General features: G+C 45.0%; 1 protein-coding gene across 4 annotated transcripts in view; it reads right to left on the reverse strand.

Moving 5' to 3' along the window:
- The window catches only part of LOC137373618 (latent-transforming growth factor beta-binding protein 2-like), a 773,188-nt gene that overhangs the window by 616,450 nt on the left and 132,814 nt on the right, over nucleotides 1-23,924 (reverse strand). For 2 of the 4 annotated variants that reach the window (XM_068038663.1, XM_068038661.1), the window contains exon 4: nucleotides 11,362-11,558. In XM_068038663.1, the coding sequence (XP_067894764.1) occupies nucleotides 11,362-11,558 (197 nt within the window). Of the gene's footprint in view, nucleotides 1-11,361; nucleotides 11,562-23,924 lie in introns of all 4 variants that reach the window. The other 2 variants (XM_068038660.1, XM_068038664.1) reach the window with 1 other exon arrangement.

Genomic DNA, 23,924 nt, shown 5'->3' on the forward strand with positions numbered 1-23,924 from the left:
CAATGGCTTTGTTTTTCCTGCCATCCTCTAGCAGCGCATCAATGCTGTGTCCTTTCATTTTCACCAAGAGATCTTTTTGAAACACTTCAATAGGTGTTGAGACAATCACCAGCTCCATTATTCGCTTCAACAGTTCAGTTTCTGAATAATCACATTTGTTGCCCTTACTACGGCATCTACTGATGAACTGATCGATTGATTCCTGTGGCTGTTGCCTGTGGGACAGCAACTCCTGGCGATGAATTCTAAAATTCACTCTTACCCAAAGCTGTTCTTCTAGAACTTTCCATATCTTAGTGGGATCTTTTTGGTCCTCTTCAAAAAAGTCAGAGCTATTGATTCTATGTAACTCATTTCCAACAGCTATCAGTATTTTCACAGCCTGCTTCTCTGGTTCTGCAACCACTTGGTCTATGAAGCATAACTGCATTCTTTGTTTAAAGTGAAAAGTTTGAACTCAGATAGGATATCGATGGCCTTCCAGTTCATGCTGGGAAATTTGATACCCATCCTTCTGCTGTTCCTTTGCTTTCTGCTCTATATTTATCTTTGTTCAGCTCTGTGTGTGCCTTTAGCTATGTACTTATTGTGACTTTTCTATTTGTGGCTGAAAACTTGTTTTAATTCTGTGCTGTTCCCCCTTTCAGAAATTTTTTTAGGATAGCTGCTTTGATGGAGCGCAACAGGTGCTTGATAGTGTTTTCTGCTTTTTTTCTCTTTCAGCACTTTGTTTCTTTCAGCTGTTCGATAGGCAGTTCAAGGGTTTTCCCCTGTTTTTTTTTGCTAGAGTTTATTTATCTTCTTCACACTTGACTAGTTTAATGATTTTCCAGCTTGACTGCTTTAATGGAGACTCTGCTATTTTGGGGCAGTGGGAGGGGGGGGGGGAGGTGGGAGAGGGGGTTCCCGCACATTTTCTTCACTATCGGACTTTGTTTTCTTTTACTTCCCGCGCTTTTCAGGATTTTCCCTTTTTTTCTTACTCACACGGAGCCTTTAGAAAATAATTTTTTTTTCACTCTTCAAAGGTTTCTTTCTTTTACCAGGATTTCTCGATTGTCGGCATAATGACTCACCCAATCGCTTGCTTTTCAGCCAAGCTTCCATTCTATGGAACTTTTCTCAGCCTTCTAAGGTATGTAACTATCTTTCACTCTTTTCAGGTACTTGTTTTAAAGTTTCTTCACTTGTTTCTTCAAATTTTCTCTTCTGTTTGCTGTACTGCTTTTAAATTATGTTTGCTGTTTTACCCATGGTGTTAAAGCTTATATCTTTTCTTTTCACCACCACTGCCACCACATCATGAATTTCTTTGTGCTATCTTAAGCAACAGAGTGAGGTACATGGATAACAGTTCCTTGAAGATCTCTAGAAGGTTTATTAACAGCTAAACTAATACATACAATACAGAGCAAACTATATACAGAATCTTTGTCCAGGATCTCCAAATTTGCAGATGACACAAAACTGGGTGGAAGGGTGAGTTGTGAGGAGGATGCAGAGAGGCTTCAGGATGATTTGGACAAGTTGAGTGACTGGGCTAATGCATGGCAGATGCAGTATAATGTGAATAAATGTGAGGTTATCTACTTTGGTAGCAAAAACAGGAAGGCAGATTATTATCTGAATGGCTATAAACTGAGAGAGAGGAATATGCAACGAGACCTGGGTGTTCTCGTACACCAGTCGCTGAAGGTAAACATGCAGGTGCAACAGGCGGTAAAAATGGCAAATGGTATGTTGGCCTTCATAGTGAGGGGATTCGAGTACAGGAGCAGGAGTGTCTTGCTGCAATTATACAGGGCCTTGGTGAGGCCACACCTGGCAGTTTTGGGCTCCTTATCTGAGGAAGGATGTTCTTGTTAAAGAGGGAGTGCAGCGAAGGTTTACCAGACTGATTCCTGGGATGGCGGGACTGACGTATGAGGAGAGATTGAGTTTGTTAGTATTATATTCACTGGAGTTCAGAAGAATGAGGGGGGATCTCACAGAAACCTAGAAAGTTCTAACAGGACTTGACAGGGTAGATGCAGGAAGGATGTTCCTGATGGTGGAGGAGTCCAGAACCAGGGGTAATAGTCTAAGGATACGGGGTAAACCTTTCAGACTGAGATGAGGAGAAATTTCTTCACCCAGAAAGTGGTGAGCCTGTGGAATTCGCGATCACAGAAAGCAGTTGAGGCCAAAACACTATGTTTTCAAGAAGGAGCTAGATATAGCTCTTGGGGCGAAAGGGATCAAAGGATAAGGGGTTGGATGTTCAGCTATGATCATAATGAATGGCATAGCAGGCTCGAAGGGCCGAATGGCCTACTCCTGCTCCTATCTTCTATGTTTCTATGTTGTTGGGCAGAGTGACTGTGGCTTCTAGTCACGTGACTACATCCCAGTACTTAGCTCATTAGCATACTGAGTTCTTAAAGGACATTACTCTTAAAGTGATCAGACAACATTGCCGCCGAGAACTGCTGGCCAATCAGAGGCTGGCAGCTCTGTGCTGGGCAGCACCACCAGAGAGGCTATAGCAGCTGCCAAAAGGACACCCATTGGAGGACCAAGATCGAGCAGTGACCCAGGCCACAAGTTAGCGGAAGGGGTTTCACGGGGTAGAGGTCATGGGGATGGGGGGTTGGCAGCAAGAGCGGGGGGGAGTGGCTCTCAGCGGGCGCCCCCTTCCCGAAGCCAGGTCCCTCTATCAGGCACTGAGCAGCATTGAACGAGGGACCCCCTGGGAGACCACAAGCAACCCCACACATGTTGCATGTCATGCTTCCTGCATGGCGAAAGGTCCGCCCACCGCTGGATTAATACCAGTGGCGGCAGAAAAAGTACGCCTTAAGGGTCTCAAATGGCGTTGGGACAGTAAGGCCTGGGCTTCCCTGCCACCAACTTAATTCGGGTGGAGCAGGAAGGTTACGGGGTCTCCACCCACCATCATCCCACCCGCTTAAATGCCCTCCCTGCCTCCAAACTCATCCTGGGGAGAGCATAAAATACTACTCTTTGTGTCTGTCTTTACAGTAGAAGACACAAATTACACACCAGAAATACTACTTCTTCTTCTTTGGCCTCCTTGTCTCGAGAGACAATGGGTAAGCGCCTGGAGGTGGTCAGTGGTTTGTGAAGCAGCACCTGGAGTGGCTATAAAGGCCAATTCTAGAGTGACAGACTTTTCCACAGGTGCTGTTGTCGGGGCTGTTACACAGTTGGCTCTCTCTTTGCACTTCTGTCTTTTTTCCTCCCAACAGCTAAGTCTCTTCGACTCACCGCTCTTTAGCCCCGCCTTTATGGCTGTCCGTCAGCTCTGGCGATCACTGGCAACTGACTCCCACGACTTGTGGGCAACGTCACAGGACTTCATGTCGCATTTGCAGACGTCTTTAAAGCGGAGACATGGACAGCCGGTGGGTCTGATACCAGTGACGAGCTCGCCGTACAATGTGTCCTTGGGGATCCTGCCACCTTCCATGCAGCTCACATGGCCAAGCCATCTCAAGTGCCGCTGGCTCAATAGGGTGGATATGCTGGGGATGTTGGCCACCTCGAGGACTTCTGCATTGGAGATACAGTCCTGCCAACTGATGCCAAGGATTCTCCAGAGGCAGCAAAGATGGAATGAATTGAGACGTCGCTCTTGGCTGACATATGTATTATTTATTTAGAGATACAGCACTGAAACAGGCCCTTCGGCCCACCGAGTCTGTGCCGACCATTAACCACCCATTTATACTAATCCTACACTAATCCCATATTCCTACCACATCCGTCCCTATATTCCCCTACCACCTACCTATACTAGGGGCAATTTATAATGGCCAATTTACCTATCAACCTGCAAGTCTTTTGGCTGTGAGAGGAAACCGGAGCACCCGGAGGAAACCCACGCAGACACAGGGAGAACTTGCAAACTCCACACAGGCAGTACCCAGAATTGAACCTGGGTCGCTGGAGCTGTGAGGCTGCGGTGCTAACCACTGCGTCACTGTGCCGCCCAGTTGTTGTCCAGGCCTCACTGCCATAGAGCAAGGTACTGAGGGCACAGGCTTGATACACTCAGACTTTTGCGTTCTGTGTCAATGCGCCATTTTCCCACACCCTCTGCCAGTCTGGACATTGCAGCAGACGCCTTTCCCATGTGCTTGTTGATTTCTGCATCGAGAGACAGGCTACTGGTGATAGTTGAGCCTAGGTAGGTGAACTCTTGAACCACTTCCAGAGCGTGGTCGCCGATATTGATGGATGGAGCATTTCTGACATCCTGTCGCATGATGTTCATTTTCTTGAGGCTGGTGGTTAGGCCAAATTCGTTGGAGGCAGCCGCAATCCTATCGATGAGTCTCTGCAAATACTCTTCTGTGTGGGATGTTAATGCGGCATCGTCAGCAAAGAGGAGTTCACTCATGAGGACTTTCCGTACTTTGGTCTTTGCTCTTAGACGGGCAAGGTTGAACAACCTGCCATCTGATCCTGTGTGGAGGAAAATTCCTTCTTCTGAAGACTTGAATGCATGTGAGAACAGCAGGGTGAAGAAGATCCCCAAACAGTGTGGGTGCGAGAACACAGCCCCGTTTCACGCCACACAGGACAGGAAAGGGGTCTGAGCGTGTCTACCTTGAGGCACAGTGTGGCTTTCGAGCAGAGAGATCCACCATTGACATGCTGTACTCCCTTCGCCAGCTATAGGAGAAATGCCGCGAACAACAGATGTCCCTCTACGTTGCTGTCATAGATCTCACCAAAGCCTTTGACCTCGTCAGCAGACGTGGTCTCTTCAGACTACTAGCAAAGATCGGATGTCCACCAAAGCTACTAAGTATCATCACCTCATTCCATGACAATATGAAAGGCACAATTCAGCATAGCGGTGCCTCATCACCAGAAATAATACAGCTATATAAAGTCTTGGTTAGACTACATCAGGAGCATTACATTAGTAATTCTGAGCACTGCAAGTTAAAAAGGATATATTGGCCTTGGAAGGACTGCAGCACAGATTCACCAGAATGTTACCAGAACTCCAAGGGTTAAATTATGAGGAGAGATTACATAAACTTGGCATCTATTCACAGGAATATAGAAGGTAAAGGAGTGATTTGATTGAGATTTTAAGTGCTTTGAAAGGAACTGATCGGATAGATAGAAGAGAATTCTTTCCACTGGAGGGTGAGTCAAAAACAATGGGACATAACTCTAAAATTAGAGCTAGGCCATTCAGGAGAGAAGTTAGGAAACACTTTTGTGCACAGGATGGGAGTGTGGAACTCTCTTCCACAGAAAGCAGTAGCTCAAGTAAGAATTTTAAACTGAGATCAAAAATATTTTTGCTGGCCAAGGGCAGTCAAGATGGATGGATGGAGTTAAGATACAGATCAGCCATGATCTTATTGAACAGTGGAACAGCCTAGAGGGGCTGAATGGCCTATTCCTGTTCCTATACTCCTGGAATAATTCCAATGTTCTGCACCTAATATGCGTGGACAGGCCCAATCATAATGGAGCTTCTGGTGGCCGCTGTCTCAGCTTTCATTACAGCACTGGCGGAAGTGACCCAATGTCTCAGTGTTGCATTGGAAGTTCAGAGAGGAGTCAAGAGATCCATGCTTACTGCCACGCAAGCTTAAACTGCTGCCATTTTAATTATGGATCTCATTGCTCAAAAAGAAATGAAGACTCTCACAGAAGCCCAGCAATCTGACCTGCAGCAGATTACTAGGATTGATGAGTTGCTACCCCATGAAAGTGGCAGTGGCTTAGTGATGCATGAACCTGCTGTCTTCTTTCAGGATGACAGCAATTGTGTTTTCATGAATGCCACTCCGCCAGTGCTCTTGCTGTTGCCTCTTAGCCAGTCAGCCCAGACTACTGCCGCCCATGCCAAGATGGTGCAGTCCGAAGCCAAGCTCTCAAGGCCAGAGCTGCTTGAGGGTGTCCTGAAAGGTCATCTGCAGTCTCCTCCAATGAAAGTTGGCAGCCTTCCCCCAGCCATGCTGTAGCCACAGGGGTAGCACTGTGTAGGAGCACTAGGATAGGCAAGGGCACCTGCAAGAAAGGCACTAATGGAATGCACATGGGTGAATGGTTTATTTCTGCTTGAATAATTGGATGTGCGAAGGGGTCCAGGATGTATTCTGTTACGACCGCAGTGGGAGCAACGCACTGTTTATCCAGTCCCGTCGTTCCACAGGTCATAGCATATTTCTTTAAGCTTTCCAAATTGGAAAAGCAGCCAAATTGAACAATTTACTATCCCCCAAATGAAGCAGACCAAACCAGGTATCTTCAGACAACAACAAATTAACTATTTATTAAAAAAACTAAAATCTTAAACACTACTAAGATAAACCTATGTCTGAAGACCTTATAACTTCTTATTTAAAAATCTAACTCCCGCATTCACATACATACACATAAAAATTAACAACGGTTCAGTTTTAGATGAGCTGGCCATTAAGAATAAAATTAAAAAGAAGTCTTTGCTAGTTATGTTCCTGATCAATGGAGTCTTCCAATGTAGAAACAGTCAAAGGTCACTTGAAATCTTCACAGTGGTCCAATGGGAAAAAAAGGGTCCTTCAAAGATAGGAATTTAGCAGTTCAGCTGTTGTAGTATTAAACTGTCCCTTCAGTGAGAAACACAACAAATACTGATAATTTGTTAAGAAAGAAAAGCTTTTCTTATTTTAGGGAATTAACTCAGCTTGAAGCTTTGTAGAATTTTGGGAGGAATGACACAGCTTTTTTAGTTCAAATTGCCTTCGAACTTTCTCTGCTTAAAACCAGTCTCAGCCAGCTAGTTTCAAAAGTCAAACTGCAACATTGAATCACGTGACCTCTCTATTGCTGCTGTTGCTTGGAAGTCTGAGTCTCCGGAACTTTCTGTCTTAAAGGCACACACAATATTTCTGAGGAGGAAAAGAAAGCAAGCCCGTGACAATGCCCCCTGCCTCTTCCTCCTCCTCATCCTCTTCTTCCTCCTAAGGTGGCCTCCGGATTTGTGGAGGCAATGACTGCGCCCTCATGGTGGCAATATTTGGAGGACACAGCAGACCACCACGAACTTTGAAACTCGCTCCGGTGTGTACAGGAGGTCTCCTTTAGCCAGAGTAGGTCGACTGTCTACTCATGTCATGTTTATTGTAGCTCTCATTATATGCCTGCTCTCCTCAAATGATTTGGGCGGGGGGGGGGGGGGGGGGGTGCACGGTCATCAGCCATATTATGGGGATAGCCTTTGTTTCCCAGCAGCCAACCTCTGGTTCTCTGCCGAGGCCCGAAGATGGTGGGTACAGTTAACTGGTGCAGGCTGAATGGCATCGTGGCTGCTGCCAGAATAGTGGGCATGATGCATTGCAAGTGGTTGCGCAACAATAGCATATTGACAGAAGGGTATTTAGTACTTATGGTTCCTGCAACTCTTTCTGTTGTTATGGGGGGGGGGGGCCGCAGAGCAAGGTGTGATAGTTGACAGTACCCTGCACCATTGGGAATCCCACTATCCTGGTGAAGCCACGTGTCCTCTCCTCCTCCTTGTCCCTGCTCCCTGCTGAGGGAGAAAACCAATATACTCCCCTGTTCTGAAACAGATGGCTTCCGTGAGCTTCCGGATGCGCCAATAGATGGCATACCGGAAAATGTTCAAATATTACCCGTTCCTACCAGGAAAGACCCGGATGCATAAAAGTTCACTGTGCTGTGACATTGATGGCTACTGGCAGCACAGTCTTACCCTGGCATGAGGCTTCAGGTCAGGTTGTAGGAGGTGACACAGTTCAGTGGCCACCTCCTTTTTGAAGCCATGTCTTTACAGGCATTGCTCCTGGGTCAAGTGGAGGTAGAAGTGCTCCCAAAAAACCCTTGGTGGATACAGCCTTCTATGGAGAGCCCTCCTCTTCCTTCTCCTCCCTCTTTGCAGAGCTTCCCCTCTTTGCCTTTGCCCCATTTGATAGTCATGTTGCAGACCGAGGGGCGCTGAAACCACAATCCCCATACCTCGGTCACCAAATTCTGTGTTCCCCCTGAGCACCAGCTCTCCAAAAATACACCATAGTCCTTCCACTAACTCAGCCTGAGCAGAAGTAAGTCAAAAGCACCTCACCAGCCAGTTGGTGTCTGGTAATTTAAATAATACTTGTGGGGGCTGGTCCTCCTGCTGCTGAATGCCTGTCCTGCTGAGAGTGATAGCACAGGCTTTCATTACATATGCACAAACGAAGTTCCTGAAATTAAAGTCAAATTAGCCAGAACAGCTGTTTGACATCATGATAGCACCAGTCCTGTGGTTTCTAAGACATGCAGGGTAAGCCCACACTGGCACCCACCCAACGTGAAGCGCCAGACAGGCTGCACCAGAAGTGGGCGGTACCATTTTTTTGCTTCGGAGCTGCACTTTTAGCCCAATTTCATGCCCCAGTTCTTTTGGTTCCATACTGAAGTGCTCTAGGTGTAACTCTTAGTAATCTATTTTCCTTAGAAATAACCTTTGGGCATTGAACATACACCTTCTGAGATTCATGTGTTATAATGCCTAGGTTCCTTTCTCAACAGATGGGCTGGATTTTAATTCGTAGATGCATTGGGAGCAAGGAAGCCCAATAATGCGCCTATCAGTGGCTTTTTAACTCAACCAACTTATTATCATTTTACTTCTGGGTTTTGTGTCCGATTAGTGTTAGTGGGCATGATAATGACGTGTACAACACAATTTCAATTCAAGTATTTAAAAGGACATTCCTAACATTCAGGTTGAAGCAGCTAAGTTGTAGTTGGAGTGACAAAGTACTATCGCAATGGAGTTGAGATGGACAAAGCTGTGCTCCGGTTCAGCAACATTTCTCTGGATGTGCTACTGGGGGCTGTAAGGACCTAGGGAGAGTCCCCAGGCTGGTGTTGGTGCTGTTGCTGGTCATCCTTGTTCTCATCTGAAATCCAATATAAAGCAGCATAAGAGGACCCATGCTGATCTGAAAGATTAGAGCTCCAAAGTGCAGATCAGACACCAAACTTCCAGAGGGCCGATGACACCTCCAAAGTGTTGAAGAAACTTCTGAAGTGTGTGGACTAACCTCTCAGCACAAGTACTGTGGCAAACCCTTTCTAACAAGAAGGTAAGAAAACAGCTTTGAGTACTGAGTATTTCTTGTAATAATTCCCTGATATGGCTTCAGCCTCCTCAGTTGCTTATGTGTTCTCACCTTGCTTTCATTGGCAAGTTCAATGAAGCCCAGGGAACCCATGGACCCAAAGTTAAAAATATTGCTCTAATTGAGTAATTAGCATACCTTAAATGGCAACCCAGCTTTCTCGAGGGGGACTGTTCACATGTAGACTAATGTGCTGCAATGAAATGCAGAAGTCAGCAGTTTGGAGCTGGCTTCCCAATGGATGCAAATTTTCTCAGTTTTAAGCTCCTAAATGCACGTGCTCCAGCAAATTAAAATTCATCCCTTGAATTCTGTACCAATAAGTTTGCAAATGTTTGACTTCTTAAAGATTATATTCAAAGACAGTTTATCCTTAATGGGCTTTACTTTATTGGGGTAGAGGCCACAGATCTGTGGCATATAAGAATAGGAAAGTTTTCATCCCATCGAGAACAGAATAATGCAGGCGCATGGAAGATATATCATCAGTAGCCACAGTCATTTCATATTGTGTGAGGCTATCATGCCTACACTACTTGAAGGATCAAACAGACTGGATGGATGGTCTTAGCCCTCCCTTACTATTGTTGATGATCATCTGCTGCTATCCCCACTTGCTTTTTTTTGTTCATTTGTGCACTTCACCAGTTGCAACTGCTCACTTCCCATGTGGATCTAATTGAGTGATTAACATATCTTAAGTGGCAACCCACTTCTCCCGAGGGGGACTGCTCACACACAGACTAGCATGCTGCAGTGAAATGCAGACGTCGGCAGGTTGGAGCTGGCTTCCCGATAGATGCAAATTTTGTCCGTTTTAAGTTTCCAATACAAACACAAGAAACAATTAACCCCAAGATTTGATTTTTTAAAAAATATTAGACTATATTTTAAAATAAATTATAATTTTTGAACATTGACAACAATATCACACTTTAATCTGACAAGAAATTTGTTTCATTAGCTGTTTTGTTGATATAATTCCACTGACTGAAGTAGGTTAGTTTAAGTTCATATTCTATTGCACAATAAAATTCATGTGGTTGTTGAGAAATATCAGTAGGCAGGAATAACACACACGCAAATGCTTGATATTGGGAGATGGAGATTAGTCATTGAGTACTAATGCATCAATGCCTTAGTGCCAGCAGGTTTTAGGCTCTTAGGACTGAATTTTCCCAGTGCCCTGGAGGCAGCTTTGGAGGTTGGGGGTGGGGGTGGGTGGGGGGGGGGGGGGGGGTGATGGGTGAGCGGGGGGTGGGGGGGATGTAAGGAAATTTGGAAAGATGCACATCAGACTGGCACCTGGAGCGGACAAGCAGGTTCGACGGCAAACCACCTGGCAGCAGTGGGAATCCAATCAAGTGCAGTAATGAGCCATTTATCTTCAATTTTCCAGGCTGCAAGAGATTTTTCCCAATGGCGCACAAGCACGACACCCCCCCTTCCCTCCAGCTGTGCCAGGAACCTGAAAATGGATCTGAGGTGGCTTACTTAAGGGTTTACATTTATTTGCCGGCAGTAATCAGTAATTCACAAGGGTAGCAGGCCTGCCTTTGCAGCCACTTCATGGAGATTGCTGTCTCTGCTGATGCTTGCCCTGCTGCAATGGCAGGCGCTTCTCTCTCACTGAAGGCGCCTACATGGTGCCGCTGCCACTCCTGCTGTTGGACAGGCATCGCTCACACTGCAAATGGGCTATGGTGATTGGACTTCCTGATTCTGGAACCCGGCTGCAGCCCCTAATTGGACGAGGTCCGCAGGTGGCTTCTCAATTGGCCGCTTCTGGGAAGATCGCGTCTGTCATCCGCCATGGCCACTTCCAGGTTCCCGGTCCAGAATTCATCTCCACGTTGGGATCGCGACCCACCCGGCAAAATTCAGCCCTTAGTTCCCAATCGGCTCCGTGTCAAATGGATAGCTGGAGAATGGAAGTTGTAGCATTTCTTGGCAGGAGGAGAGGTCACAAACTCAGAGAGGAAGTGGCATGCTTTGGTAGTCCTTGCCCTACTACTGTCTACTTTCAAGAATCATTGACGTCAGTCTGAAATCAGTTGCATGCCCTTCATTTTAACTAATAAGCTGTCACACCAGGCAGCTGAAGGAAGAAAAGACAAAACTTATAGGAAAAACTTTTTGGAAGATACCAAAATTTGCCCCTCAAAAAAAGTTAAAGCAACAATTCTGGGATTTAAAGCAAAGAGATGTTTCTGTCACTCACCTCGTGTCAGTGCATTTTCATTTTCTGCTAATATTTGTCCATTTGTAATAAAACGGTTCTGAACCCGTGCTTGCCCATTGCCATTAAATAGTGCATTGGAGAGTAGCTGTCCATTTCCATGTGACAGGTGTTTCACTGTGCGTGATGTCCCTGGCAATTGCTGAGTATTAACACGTTGTCCGTACCTACTCCGTGTACTGCTGAAAGAAAAATAATTCACAAATCAAACTCAAACTGCAAATAAAATTAAGAAACCTAATCACACAGTGTCTTGTAAATAACAAATAAAGTTTGCTATGGGTGGGCCAATGTGTATCATTTTTTATATTAATAAGCTACTGAAATCTTCTCTATAGGGGGTGTTCAATTATTATGTGTCTGATGGTAGAATTCTCATAAAACTGTTAACTGCTGTAAATTTCAGTACTCCATCTAGGTGGAATTGCATTCATTGGAGTTGAGGATTTATTTGGTGGTATAACCATTCATTCACCTAAATTGCAACATAATCATGTTATAGGGGACTATCTTTACACTTACTAATTTCAATCACATTTTCAGGCATTAAAGCTGCTCATGAAAAGCAGTCTGACATTGTCACTTTCACCAATACAGACTATGGATAGCACTTCTATTCATGGCATTACTGCAGCAAAATTTCCATGGTGTTGGTACAAGAAGAATCAAAATAATTACATTACATTATTTACTTAAATAGGTTTTCAAAAAGAAAAGAAAGAAATATGAATCATCCCATTCCTGTATTTGAAAATGTATAGAAAGATTGCCTAAATGTATTACTGGCACTACAGTAAAGGTTTCTACTTCCTTCATCTGCTGAGTATAAGGAATTCTTGTTTGAGCTATCTGAAAATGCTATCCCTTTAAAATGCTTATAACCACAACTGGAAATTAAACTGTAAAAATAATGAGAAGTATCTGCCAGTAGGGTTCCCTTATCAAATAAATGGAATTGAGGTACCTATTGGCCATGATCTAAATGAATGGCAGAAAATGATCAAGGGCTTTATTGGCCCACTCTTGTTTCTATGAATGGACAGTGCTGCTCACAGCTCTTCAATCCCATTTGCATCATTGGAGCACAACTTCAAAGCATCACAAGAAAAGCCTACATATTATGGGCTCAGCGGGGTGCCAGCATTCAGCAGCCGCCGTGGAGCCCCCGCGATATTTCACACGGGGTCTTATTTAAATTGTGGGGGCGGAACGCCCGCCCCTGATGACATGTAGCGACAGCATTCGCGTCCCCATCAACGGCATCCGGCGCCACCGCGCAGGCGCCGGCGCCATTTTTAAAGGGCTTTAAGTCCTTAGAATTACTTCAAAATTTTAAATGGGCAGCAGTATGAAATTTTTATGAAACAATAAAAAATATGTAGATGGCCCTTCCTCAACCCCGCAATGGTCATTTCAATACCCGAAGAGACCAACACATTCCTTTTTCCCTACCCGAACTTTACCCCCTAAACTTATAACATTTGGCCTGTCACCCCTTCCCACCATCCCCACATCCAATAAAATTGATTTCCCCGCTCCTCCACCCCTCCTGCCCTGAAATTGTTATTACTCCCCCCTCCCCACCAGGTTGTCGCCTCGGAAGTCCATGCGCAGTCCCAAAGGCACATGAAGGCCAAACAGAGGCTGTAAAATCGCCGTGGGACGGCAGGTAAGCTAAGCTAAATATAATTACTGTTGATGAAGGGTCCGCTGCCAGGCCGGGGGACAGCCACACCGAGGTCACCCCGCTGCCGGTAATACACGGCAGGCCCTTATCGACGTCGCAGGTCGAGACGGGCCTCTCTCCGCAACATTTTACCGGCCCCCGCACTGTGGCCTGCGGCATCGGGGGGGGGGGGGGCAGTAAAATTCAGCCTAAACAGCAGATTTAAAGCACAAAGTAGCATAAAAATGGGCCAATGGAAGAAACCAATCAGAATACAATCCAGTACTTCAAATAACTGTTCTTGTGTAGATATTTATCTACAAGGCAAAACATTTTCACCAGATGAAAACATGTGCAAAACTGGTGCATTGACCTCCTTAGCTCTGGAAATAGCAATGATTGGATTTTGGACAGATTTCTGTTTTTTTTAATTCGTTCTTGGAATGTGAGTGTCACTGGCAAGGCCAGCATTTATTGCCCATCCCTATCTGCCCTTGAGAAGGTGGTGATGAGCCGCCTTCTTGAACTGCTGCAGTCCACGTGGTGTAGGTACACCCACAGTACATTTGGAGTTGGAATTCCAGGATTTTGATCCAGTGACAGTGAAGCAACGACAATATAGTTCCAAGTCAGGGTGGTATGTGACTTGGAGAGGAACCTGCAGGTGCTGGCATTCCCATGCATGTGCTGCCCTTGACCTTTTAGGTGGTAGAGGTCACAGGTTTGCAAAGTGCTGTCGAAGAAGCCTTGGTGATGGTATACACTGCTGCCACTGTGCGCTGCTACTGGAGGGAGTGAATGTTTAAGGTGGTGGATGGGGGACGATCAAGCAAGCTGCTTTAACTTGGATGATGTCGAGCTTCTTGGGTGTTGTTGGAGTTGCACTCATCCAGGCAAGTAGACAGCATTCTATCATACTCATGATTTGTGCTTTGAAGATGGTGAACAGGCTTTGGGGAGTCAAGCGATGAATCACTTGCTGCAGAATTCCTAGCCTCTGACCTACTCTTGTAGCCACAGTAGTTATATGGCTGGTCCAGTTAAGTTTCTGATCAATGGTAACCCCCAGGATGTTGATGGTAGGGGATTCAGTGATGGTAATGTCATTGAATGTCAAATGGAGATGGTTAGATTCTCTCTGGACATGGTCATTGCCTGGCACTAGCGTGGCATGAATGTTACTTGCCACTTACCAGCACAAGACTGAATAATACTGCATGTAGTCACGGATTACTTCAGTATCTGGTACAGAATGGTACTGAACAGAGTGCAATCATCAGCGAACATCCCCACATCTGACCTTATGTTGGAAGAAAGGCCATTGATGAAGCAGCTGAAGATGGTTGGGCCTAGGACACTATCCTGAGGAACTCCTGCACCAATGTCCTGTGACTGAGATGATTGACCTCCAACAACCACAACCATCTTCCTTTGTGTTAGGTATGACTCCCACCAGTGGAGAGTTTTTCCCCGATTCCCATTGACTTCAATTTTGGTAGAGCACTTGATGCCACACTTGGTCAAATGTTGCCTTGATGTCAAGGGCAGTCACTCTCATCTCACCTCTGGATAGGGCTCTTTTGCCCATATTTGGACCAAGGCTGTAATGAGGTCTGGAGTCGAGTGGTCCTGACGGAACCCAAACTGAACATTGCTGAGCAGGTTGTTGCTGAATAAGTGCCACTTGATAGCACTTATGATGGCCACCTTCCATCACTTTACTGATGATTGAGAGTAGACCGATTAGGCAGTAATTGGCTGGATTGGATTTGTCCTACTTTTTGTGGCCAGGACATACCTGGGCAATTATCCACATTGTCAGGTAGATGCCAATGTTGTAGCTATACTGGAATAGCTGGCTAAGAATGCAGCTCGTCTGGAGCACAAGTCTGGTATGCTGTCAAGGCCTACAGCCTTTACTGTATCCAGTGCCTTCAGCATTTCTTGTTATCACATGCAGTGAATCGAATTGTCTGAAGCCTGGCATCTATGTTGATGCGGACCTCAGGAGGAGACCAAGATGGATCATCCACTTGACACTTCTGGCTGAAGATCGTTGCAAATACTTCAGCGTTGTCTTTTGCACTGACTTGCTGGGCTCTGCCATCAGTGAGGTCAGGGGTGTTTTTGCAGTTGTTTAATTGTCCAACACCATTAATGACTGGTAGAGGCAGGACTGCAGAGCTTTGATCTGATCCGTTGTTTGTGGATAGCTTTGCTCTATCTATCGCAATCTGCTCAGCATGCATGTAGTTCTGTCTTGTAGATTCACCAGACTGACACCTCATTTTTAGGCACGCCTCATGCTGCTCCTTGCATGCTTGGTCCCCTGGCTTGATGGTAATGGTAGAGTAAGGGTTATGCCAGGCCACGAGGTTACAGATTGTGGTTGAATACAATTCTGCTGCTGCTGATGGCCCACAATGCCTCATGGATGCCCAGTTTTGAGCTGCTAGATCTGTTCTGAATCAATCCCATTTAGCACAGTGGTAGTGCCACACAACACGATGGAGCGTGTCCTCAGTGCGAAGATGGGACTTAGTCTTGACAAGGACTGTGTGTTTGTTACTTCCACCAATACTGTCACGGACAGATGCATCTGCAACAAGTAGATTGGTGAGGGTGAGGTCAAGTAGGTTTTTCCCTCTTGTTGGCTCTCTCACCACCTGCCCCAGGCCCAGTCTGGCAGATATGTACTTCAGAACTCGACTAGCTCAGTCAATAGTGCTGCCACAGAGCCACTTTTGGTGATGGATATTGAAGTCCTCCACCCAGGGTACATTCTGTGTCCCTGCTACCTTTAGTGCTACTTCCAAGTGGTGTTCAACATGGACATTTACTGTTTCATCAGCTGATGGAGGACGGTAGATGGTAATCAGCAGGCAGTTTCCTTGCCATGTTTGGCAGGGTGCCATGAGATTTCATGGGGTTCAGAGTCAATGTTGAGGACTCCTAGGGCACTCCCTCTCAACTGTAGACCACTGTGTCACCACTTCTGGTGAATCTATCATGCCAGTAGGATAGGACATACCCAGAGATGATGATAGCGGAGTCTGGGAAATTGGCTGTAAGGAATGATGCTTTGAGTATGACTAGGTCAGACTGTTGCTTGACTAGTCTGTTTGACAGCTCTCCCAATTTTGGCACAGGTCCCCACACATTAGCGAGGCAGACTTTGCAGGGTCAGTTGGGGAAAGTGTGCCTTTTGCTTCCAGTGTCTAGGTCATTGCCGGGTGATCCATCCAGTTTTATTGTGATTTGACTTTTCAACAGCAGTTTAATACAACTGAGTGGCTTGCTTGGCCATTTCAGAGGGCAATTAAGAGTCAAAGGGCCTGTTCCTGTGCTGTAATTTTCTTTGTTCTTTGATCTCAATCAAAAAGAGAAGATTTCAGGTTTTCTTGTAGTTGTGTGTGCTAGAATACTAACATGTCCATGAAGAAGCCAGTAACTCCCCAAGCTAGGGTGAAGTAACTTGGGATAAGTTAAAGGCACTGTCTATGGAGGAGTTGAGGAATATGGCTGAGCAGTGTGGGATCACTGTCCACACCAGGGCTAGGAAGTACGGGATTGTTAGAATTTTCCCAATTGATACCAAAATTCAATGAGGGAGACATGGAAACATTTTTGCATCTTTTGAAAAACTTGCAAGGCAGTTAAAGTGGCTGGCTGAGATTTGGACTCTCCTGCTGCAAAGCAAGTTAACAGGAAAAGCCCATGAGGTTTATTCCCTGTTGCCAGATGACAGTTCATCAAATCATGAACTGACAAAAGTGCTATCCTGTGGGCATCTGAGCTAGTACCTGAAGCCTACCGCCAGAAACTTTTCACCCTCAAAAAGCAAGTTGATCAAACTTACTTGGAGCTTGAGAGACGTAAGCAGCTGGCTTTTGACCAGTGGTTGAGAGCTCTTAAAGTGCAGCCCAGCAATGAAACCCTCAAAGAGGTAATTCTGCTGCAAGAATTTAAAAACTCTCTCCCCTTCTCCATAAAGACCCATGTGGAAGAACAAGAAGTTCATAGAGCAAGGCAAGCCACAATTCTGGCTGCTGAGTTTGCTCTGATATACAAGTCGGTTCCCCAGGGGAAAACCTTTCCTAGTCACAAATCCGAAGAGTGGGAAGGTGATAGAAGCCCAAGCAGTCCTGGGAGAGAGAGAAAAGCAGGAGACACAGGGGGCCCTCCTCCAGCCAAAAAGGAAGTTGCTGTAAGTAGAAGTGAAATCCGGAGACCTGTGTGCTTCCATTGTAATAAAGCAGGTCGTCTAAGAGCTGACTGCTGGAAACTACAGGGAAAACCTGTAGGGTTAATCAGGGCAGACGTACTCAGTGAAGGAGAAAGGATCCTGATGGAAAGCACAGCTGAACAAACTGTGGCTTTAACTGCAGCAGTAGTAAGGCACAGAAAACATACTGCTGTAGGTGCAGGAAAATTTAATAGGATTCCTGAAGTGGAATAGGGAGATACGGTCCCCGGAAGTGCAGAAGGTTTTAGTTTAGGCAGGCATCAAGATCGGCGCAGACTTGGATGGCCGAATGGCCTGTTCCTGTGCTGTACTGTTCTTTGTTCTTTGTTATCAGGATTTGTGTCTGAAGGGAGAGTAACCCCATACCCCTCGAGTGGGACAAGCAAACTCACAGTAATCCTCAGGGACACAGAAGCCACAATATCCCTTTTACTGGGAAAAGGCCTGACCTTTCCCCCAGAGAGTGCAGTAAATACCAGAATGGCAGTAAATGGTATTGGAGGGCAGTGTACGCCTGTACCTTTACGTCAGGTGCACTTGGAATGCGATCTAGTTTCAGGACTGGTGACCGTAGGGATTGTCGCTAGTTTGCCTGTGGACGGGGTTGACCTGCTCCTAGGTAATGATCTGGCAGGGGCGAAGGTGGTAATTTCCCCAGTGGTGAAAGAAAGACCGCAGGAGGTCAGAGAGTCAGGGCGGTGGCAGCAGACAGTCCCCTGCAGCCCCCCTGAATGTGTAGTGAATCGGGCCATGATCAAACCAGCTCCCCCAGAGGAGACTGAATTGGCACTGCAGGCAGATGACCATGAGGTCTGTCTGTCTGAGACTTCCTTTGGAAAGTTACAGGACCAAGGGAATGGATTAAATGAATCTTCCCTAGCTGAGGCCCAGTGAGCTGACCCAGTACTGAGAGTTAGCACAGGTGGCCCAGTCTGAAATTGAAGCACAGGGAGTCATTGATTGCTATTATTTAAAGAATGAGGTACTGATGAGGAAGTGGAATTCTCCTCACAGACCTGAGGACAAAGAGTGGACAGTGGTTCACCAGTTAGTGGTGCCACAGAGGTATTATATTATAAATATTAAGAATGGCCCATGAGATTACAGTGGCCATGCCAGTATACAAAAAACCAAAGCCCACATAAGACACTGGCCAAAACTCCACAAAGATGTGGTGGAGTACTGTAGGAGCCACATGTGCCAGGTTGAGGGAAAACCCCAAACTACAATGAAATCTGCACCCCTAAGTCCTGTACTGGTGTTTGGAGGGCCCTCCAGCAGAGGGCTGGTGAATTATAAGGGACCACTGCTGAGAACAAAAGGGGATTGACAGGCACAGGGCTGGCAAAAAGTTAGAGGAAAGGGGAAAAAGGAACAAAAAGAACAGGTTAAAGGAGATCCGAGAGGATTCCCAAATGAAAACTCCTACCGTCCAGTCAGCCAACCCCAAAATGTTGGAAACATTAGACCCCACATCCTCCTAAGTAAATGCAGACACTAGAAGTACCCCACAGCATTGCTGACAGTATTTACAAAAACTTGCAGTGACAAAGAAAGTCCTCAAGAGGGCAGAGAAACGATGAGGGTGATGCCTCACCTAGTCAAAGTGCCGGCAGGAGCATGCAGTAGAATCTGGACAAATGCCTGCAAGCAGGAGTGTCCAGAGGACAAAGGAAAGATTAGCATAGAATCCGCCTCCAGAGTCAGGAGAAAACGGAACCAACCCTTCCCTAAAGTGAAAAGCCCTCGCATGAACACTGAGAGTTCACAGTGGATCCCCCCACAGCCGACTCCCATAATCAGAACTCCTAACCAGGGCTAATTAAAACTAACCCTCCCCCTGCAGACCTCAACAGGAACAGAGGCACCCTAGGCAGTCATGGAAATGTGCAAACCTCCCCAAAAATCACATGTTTATTGGGATGTCAAAAGGGGCCATTTAAAGCAGCACTGCTACAAAGGAAAGACAGGCTGTAACAATTTTTAGCATTTCTGAATGAATGAGAATGAATGAGAGAAATGCATATGTGTTTTCTTGTACTTTCTCTCCTTTCTATTTGTTCATGAAATGCTCTCCTAATATCACATATCATTCTGTTGGATGCGGAGGAGTGATGAAAACTACACCTACCAAAAGTGGGACATATAAATTATGTCATATAGAACATTTTGAACAGTTACTGGATTTGAAATAACATGTTTAAAGATACCACAGCAGTGGCTGAAAACATGGCTGCACATTTGCATTCTGAAAGACAGTTGAATAAGAGAGACAATGGAATTGCTCCCTGATTCAATTAACCAGATGGGTTTTGATCAAGAGACACTGAATGTGTAAAACTGAGAGTGTCCATCAAGCTTCGGGGAAAATCCACAAACCTCGCCGGGTAGGTTGTTCCAATTAAGGAACTAGTCACATGACTAACCTGCTAGCCAACTTGGCAGTTTTTTGAATTGTGCTACACAGTTGAAGAGACTGCAACTGAACTTGAAGAAGAGAGCACCTATCTCTCTCTCTCTCACACACACAAAGTTCCAGGGGGACCAACGGAAGTAACTCCAGCCTCAAGAGAGATGACTCTTGGCACCAGCTAAATAAGTGAAAGTGTGCACTGGGCCCCAATGAGAACTGCAAGACTTAACTGTAATCACAGGCTTTACATCGAATCCCAAAATGAGCAACTGAACTCCATATTACTTCAAACATCTCCTCTTTAATTCGTTCTCCTCCTCCATCTCTACTTGTGTTTGTGATTATCGCGTATATATGCTAGCGTGGTTGCGTCGCATATTTTGATAGTTTTAACTGAATAGAGTTTTAAGGTTAATAAACTTACACTTTTCTTGTTTAAATCTAAGAAAACCTGTCTGGTTGATTTCTTTGCCAGTACAATTAGCAAGCAGTGAGCAATGATTCACTGAGGGGAAGCTAAAATCACAACGTTTTAAAAATTAAACCCTGTTACGGCTAAACCAGGAATAGGCTGAGAGGGGAGTCCTAGACCCCATCCTCACCTGGTTGTAACAACTTCTAAAGCAGTAACCACAAACGATAAATTGTTTCAGTAAAGCAACAGCTATTTTTTCTACTGTTCCCTTTAAATAAATGTTCCCATTAACAAGAGACCCTGTACTTGTATACCCAATCTTGTTGCTGCATATTCAAGTCTAGATTACAACAATTTGTCTGTCCATCCTGCTCAATTACATAGAACAGGATTTCACTGCACATTAACTCAGTCAGTGTTTTAAAAGGTCAATATGGACAGTTTCTGAAAGAAATCTCAAGAGCTTTTCAGTCAAAAGAATTTTTCCTCAAAATCAATCTGACCTTGTATTTGAAAGCTAAATATGTTTCCAGGTGTTCACCTTTGAACATTTATTTCAAGAAACAGTAAAATATCATTTTCTGGAAGAAGGAAGTATTGTAACTTTTATACAGCTGAATTGTGAAGGTTTGAGCTCTCACAATGCAGTTCCAATGGTATTGGAATAAACATCAAAAGGCAGTTTCAGCAACACAGAGGTCCACATCCTTGATTGAGAAAATAGCATAAATTAAGTCTTTAACACAACCATGCAGACAAATATTTTGTCAATTCTAAACTCAGGTTTCTAATCATATTCCCAGCCTTTGTCAGTTTATTTGGCAAATCATCAAAATACAAGTTTAAAATGATAAATTAACTCACACCTTTACTAAAAAAAAATATTTATTTAAGAAGTAAATCACTTAGGGGTTGAAATCCCTAAATGTGCTAACAACTTTGTTAATGCAGCTAATACAGGAATTTGACATGAATGTGTTAACCAGTGCATAGGAAGTATATTTGTTCTTATGTTCTTGCGTTGTTTATTTTTTTTTCCAAAATATACTTTATTCATAAAAATCTGTAAAACTTACATTGCCAAACAGTTTCCAAACAGCACCAAAAAATACAAACATTGCAAGGTAGATCAGTTTCCTTCAATACTGTCATGAGTTTCTTCCCAACCCTTCCGTTTCACAATTGTCATGTCAATTACAGTTTTACATTTACAGCAATTGAGAATATTAACGATACAGTTCGAGGGGTTTCCCATGGATCCAGCCCCTCAGTCCAGCTTGGTGGGGGAACCTTACACTGTGGTCTTTCCCCATTGAGCCTTTGCTGCGGCTGCCCCAAGCTTTAGTGCGTCCCTCAGCACGTAGTCCTGGACCTTGGAATGTGCCAGTCTGCAACATTCGGTGGTGGACAACTCTTTGCGCTGGAAGACCAGCAGGTTTCGGGCAGACCAAAGGGCGTCTTTCACCGAATTGATAGTCCTCCAGCAGCAGTTGATGTTTGTCTCGGTGTGCGTCCCTGGGAACAGCCCGTAGAGCACAGACTCCTGTGTTACAGAGCTGCTTGGGATGAACCTTGACAAAAACCACTGCATCTCTTTCCACACCTGCTTTGCAAAGGCACATTCCAGGAGGAGGTGGGCGACCGTCTCTTCCCCACCACAGCCAACGCGGGGGCACTGTGCGGAGGGGGCGAGACTTCGGGTGTGCATGAAGGATCTGACGGGGAGGGCCCTTCTCACCACCAGCCAAGCTACGTCTTGGTGCTTGTTTGAAAGTTCTGGTGATGAGGCATTCCGCCAAATGACTTTGACAGTCTGCTCGGGGAACCATCCGACATGATCCACCGTTTCCTTTTCCCGTAGGGCCTTGAGGACATTCCGTGCAGACCACTGTTGTTTATGTATTAGTTTTGTAAAACTGGGCTTTTAGTTTTATCTTACTATAAGAAAGGAAAAAGGTGTATCCCATATTAAGTGTTACACAATAGAGTGAGATTTGGTGTAAATCAGAATGCAGGCAGCAGAGATTTGGATTACCTCATTTACATGGGTGGAAGATATGAGGCCAACAGAAAAGTGTTATGCAAATGAAGACTAAGTGCTATAGTTAATTATAAATGTGTGAGAAAATATTTCATTATTCTTATGCCATATTTTATATGCTAAATGTCCTATATAAATCAGTCATGACATTATACAACAATTCAAATCTAAATTACAACACTTCCCAAACACAGATAAGAACAATCTGCGCTGCAAGCATAAGCTTGTCACTCAGTAAATGAGTTCAATCCATAGGTTTTTACAAACAGCGAGGCCAATTTTGACCTTTGGATAACCAAACAGAGAATCTCGCTGTGCTAACGGTAAAGATGCGGCCACCATATTGAAGCCCTGGCCGAATTCACATCAGGCTACTGAGCTAAGGGGTGCTAAATGGACATCCTAATGCAGATCATTAGATTAAAGCTGGACAATATCAGACTGTCTCAGCAACCAGTAAGGTAGAATCGGGGATGGGAACATGTGCTAACTTGCACAAAGTCCTGTTCATAGATCACCCCTGTGCTCACTGACTTACACTGGATCCCAGTTGAACAATGCTTCAATTTTAAAATTCTCATCCTTGTTTTCAAACAAGACCTTGCCCCTCCCTATCTCTGTCATTTCCTCCAGCCGTACAACCCTCCAAGAAACCCACGCTCAAGGATAGGCACCAACCTGTTGCACCATGGACATTTGACAAAATTGTTGATTCAGCCATGGACATGTGGGCAATTAATCTGTATATAAAATGTATAGCCAACCTAATGCCAATTGATAGCCATGCTGAATCTCAACAGGGAAAAAATGGTCAACCATCCACCAGACTTGTCAGTGGTGTGAAAGTGGAAATATCAAGTCTTTCACTTATTCATTGTTCATGTAAAATAATCTTCAAGAGTTTAACTGCAGATCACAAAACCTTCAGCAACACAATGCACTTGCTTCAGATAGAATAAAAAGGCTTTAACGATTTATACTGCAACATTATGCACAAATTACTCATTACTCAACTCCAAGAAAATGTACTGTCAGCCACATTAAGGACGTTAGAGAGCTTCTTCTTGCTTTGTGTCGTTTAAGTGGCACTAAATTTTTGATCAAGGTCTTTTTAAAGATAAACATCCTAAACATTGCAGGCCACTAAAATGCATTTTACTGCAGCACTTTAGCCTCAGTAGACTGAAAAATTTGTTTACGTTTCCACAGTACCGACTATTTATCCAAAACAATACTAAAAGTAGTTGAATTATACAGTGGCCACACCAAGACATGGCTCTGGCTGGAATGCACTCAGCGTATTCTTTTTTCTACAGAGCTGACTGGAAAAATAATGGATACCTCAAGAGCTAAGTCTGTATAAACTGTGTACAAAGAATTTGTCTTCAATGTGTAATTGGATTGTATGTTTTAGGGATAATCCCATTCCCTCACCTAAATATCTGAGAAAGAAGTTTGCAGTGCCCAATTGGTGCCAGAGACATCACAGTTCCTCCGGCCAAGTGACAGTAGATGTCTGGCAGTGCTTGCTGATGCTGCCGTCCTACACTCCCCCTCCCCACTAGACACCCCCACCAACCCTTCCCCCACACTCCCCAGCCCCCAAACTCCCCCCAACCCCCCTTCTCCCACCCCCGCTGCCTGGGGATGGCGTGCACCGAAACATGCTCCACAAGTTGCGCTGGGCCCCGAACCTCAGGCTGGGAGCCACTCCTTTACCTTGACGAAGCTGCTGTCTTTGGCATATTGTCTGAAGCATCGGCA

The sequence above is a fragment of the Heterodontus francisci genome, chromosome 9 (genome assembly GCF_036365525.1).
Source record: "Heterodontus francisci isolate sHetFra1 chromosome 9, sHetFra1.hap1, whole genome shotgun sequence".
Taxonomy (NCBI): domain Eukaryota; kingdom Metazoa; phylum Chordata; class Chondrichthyes; order Heterodontiformes; family Heterodontidae; genus Heterodontus; species Heterodontus francisci.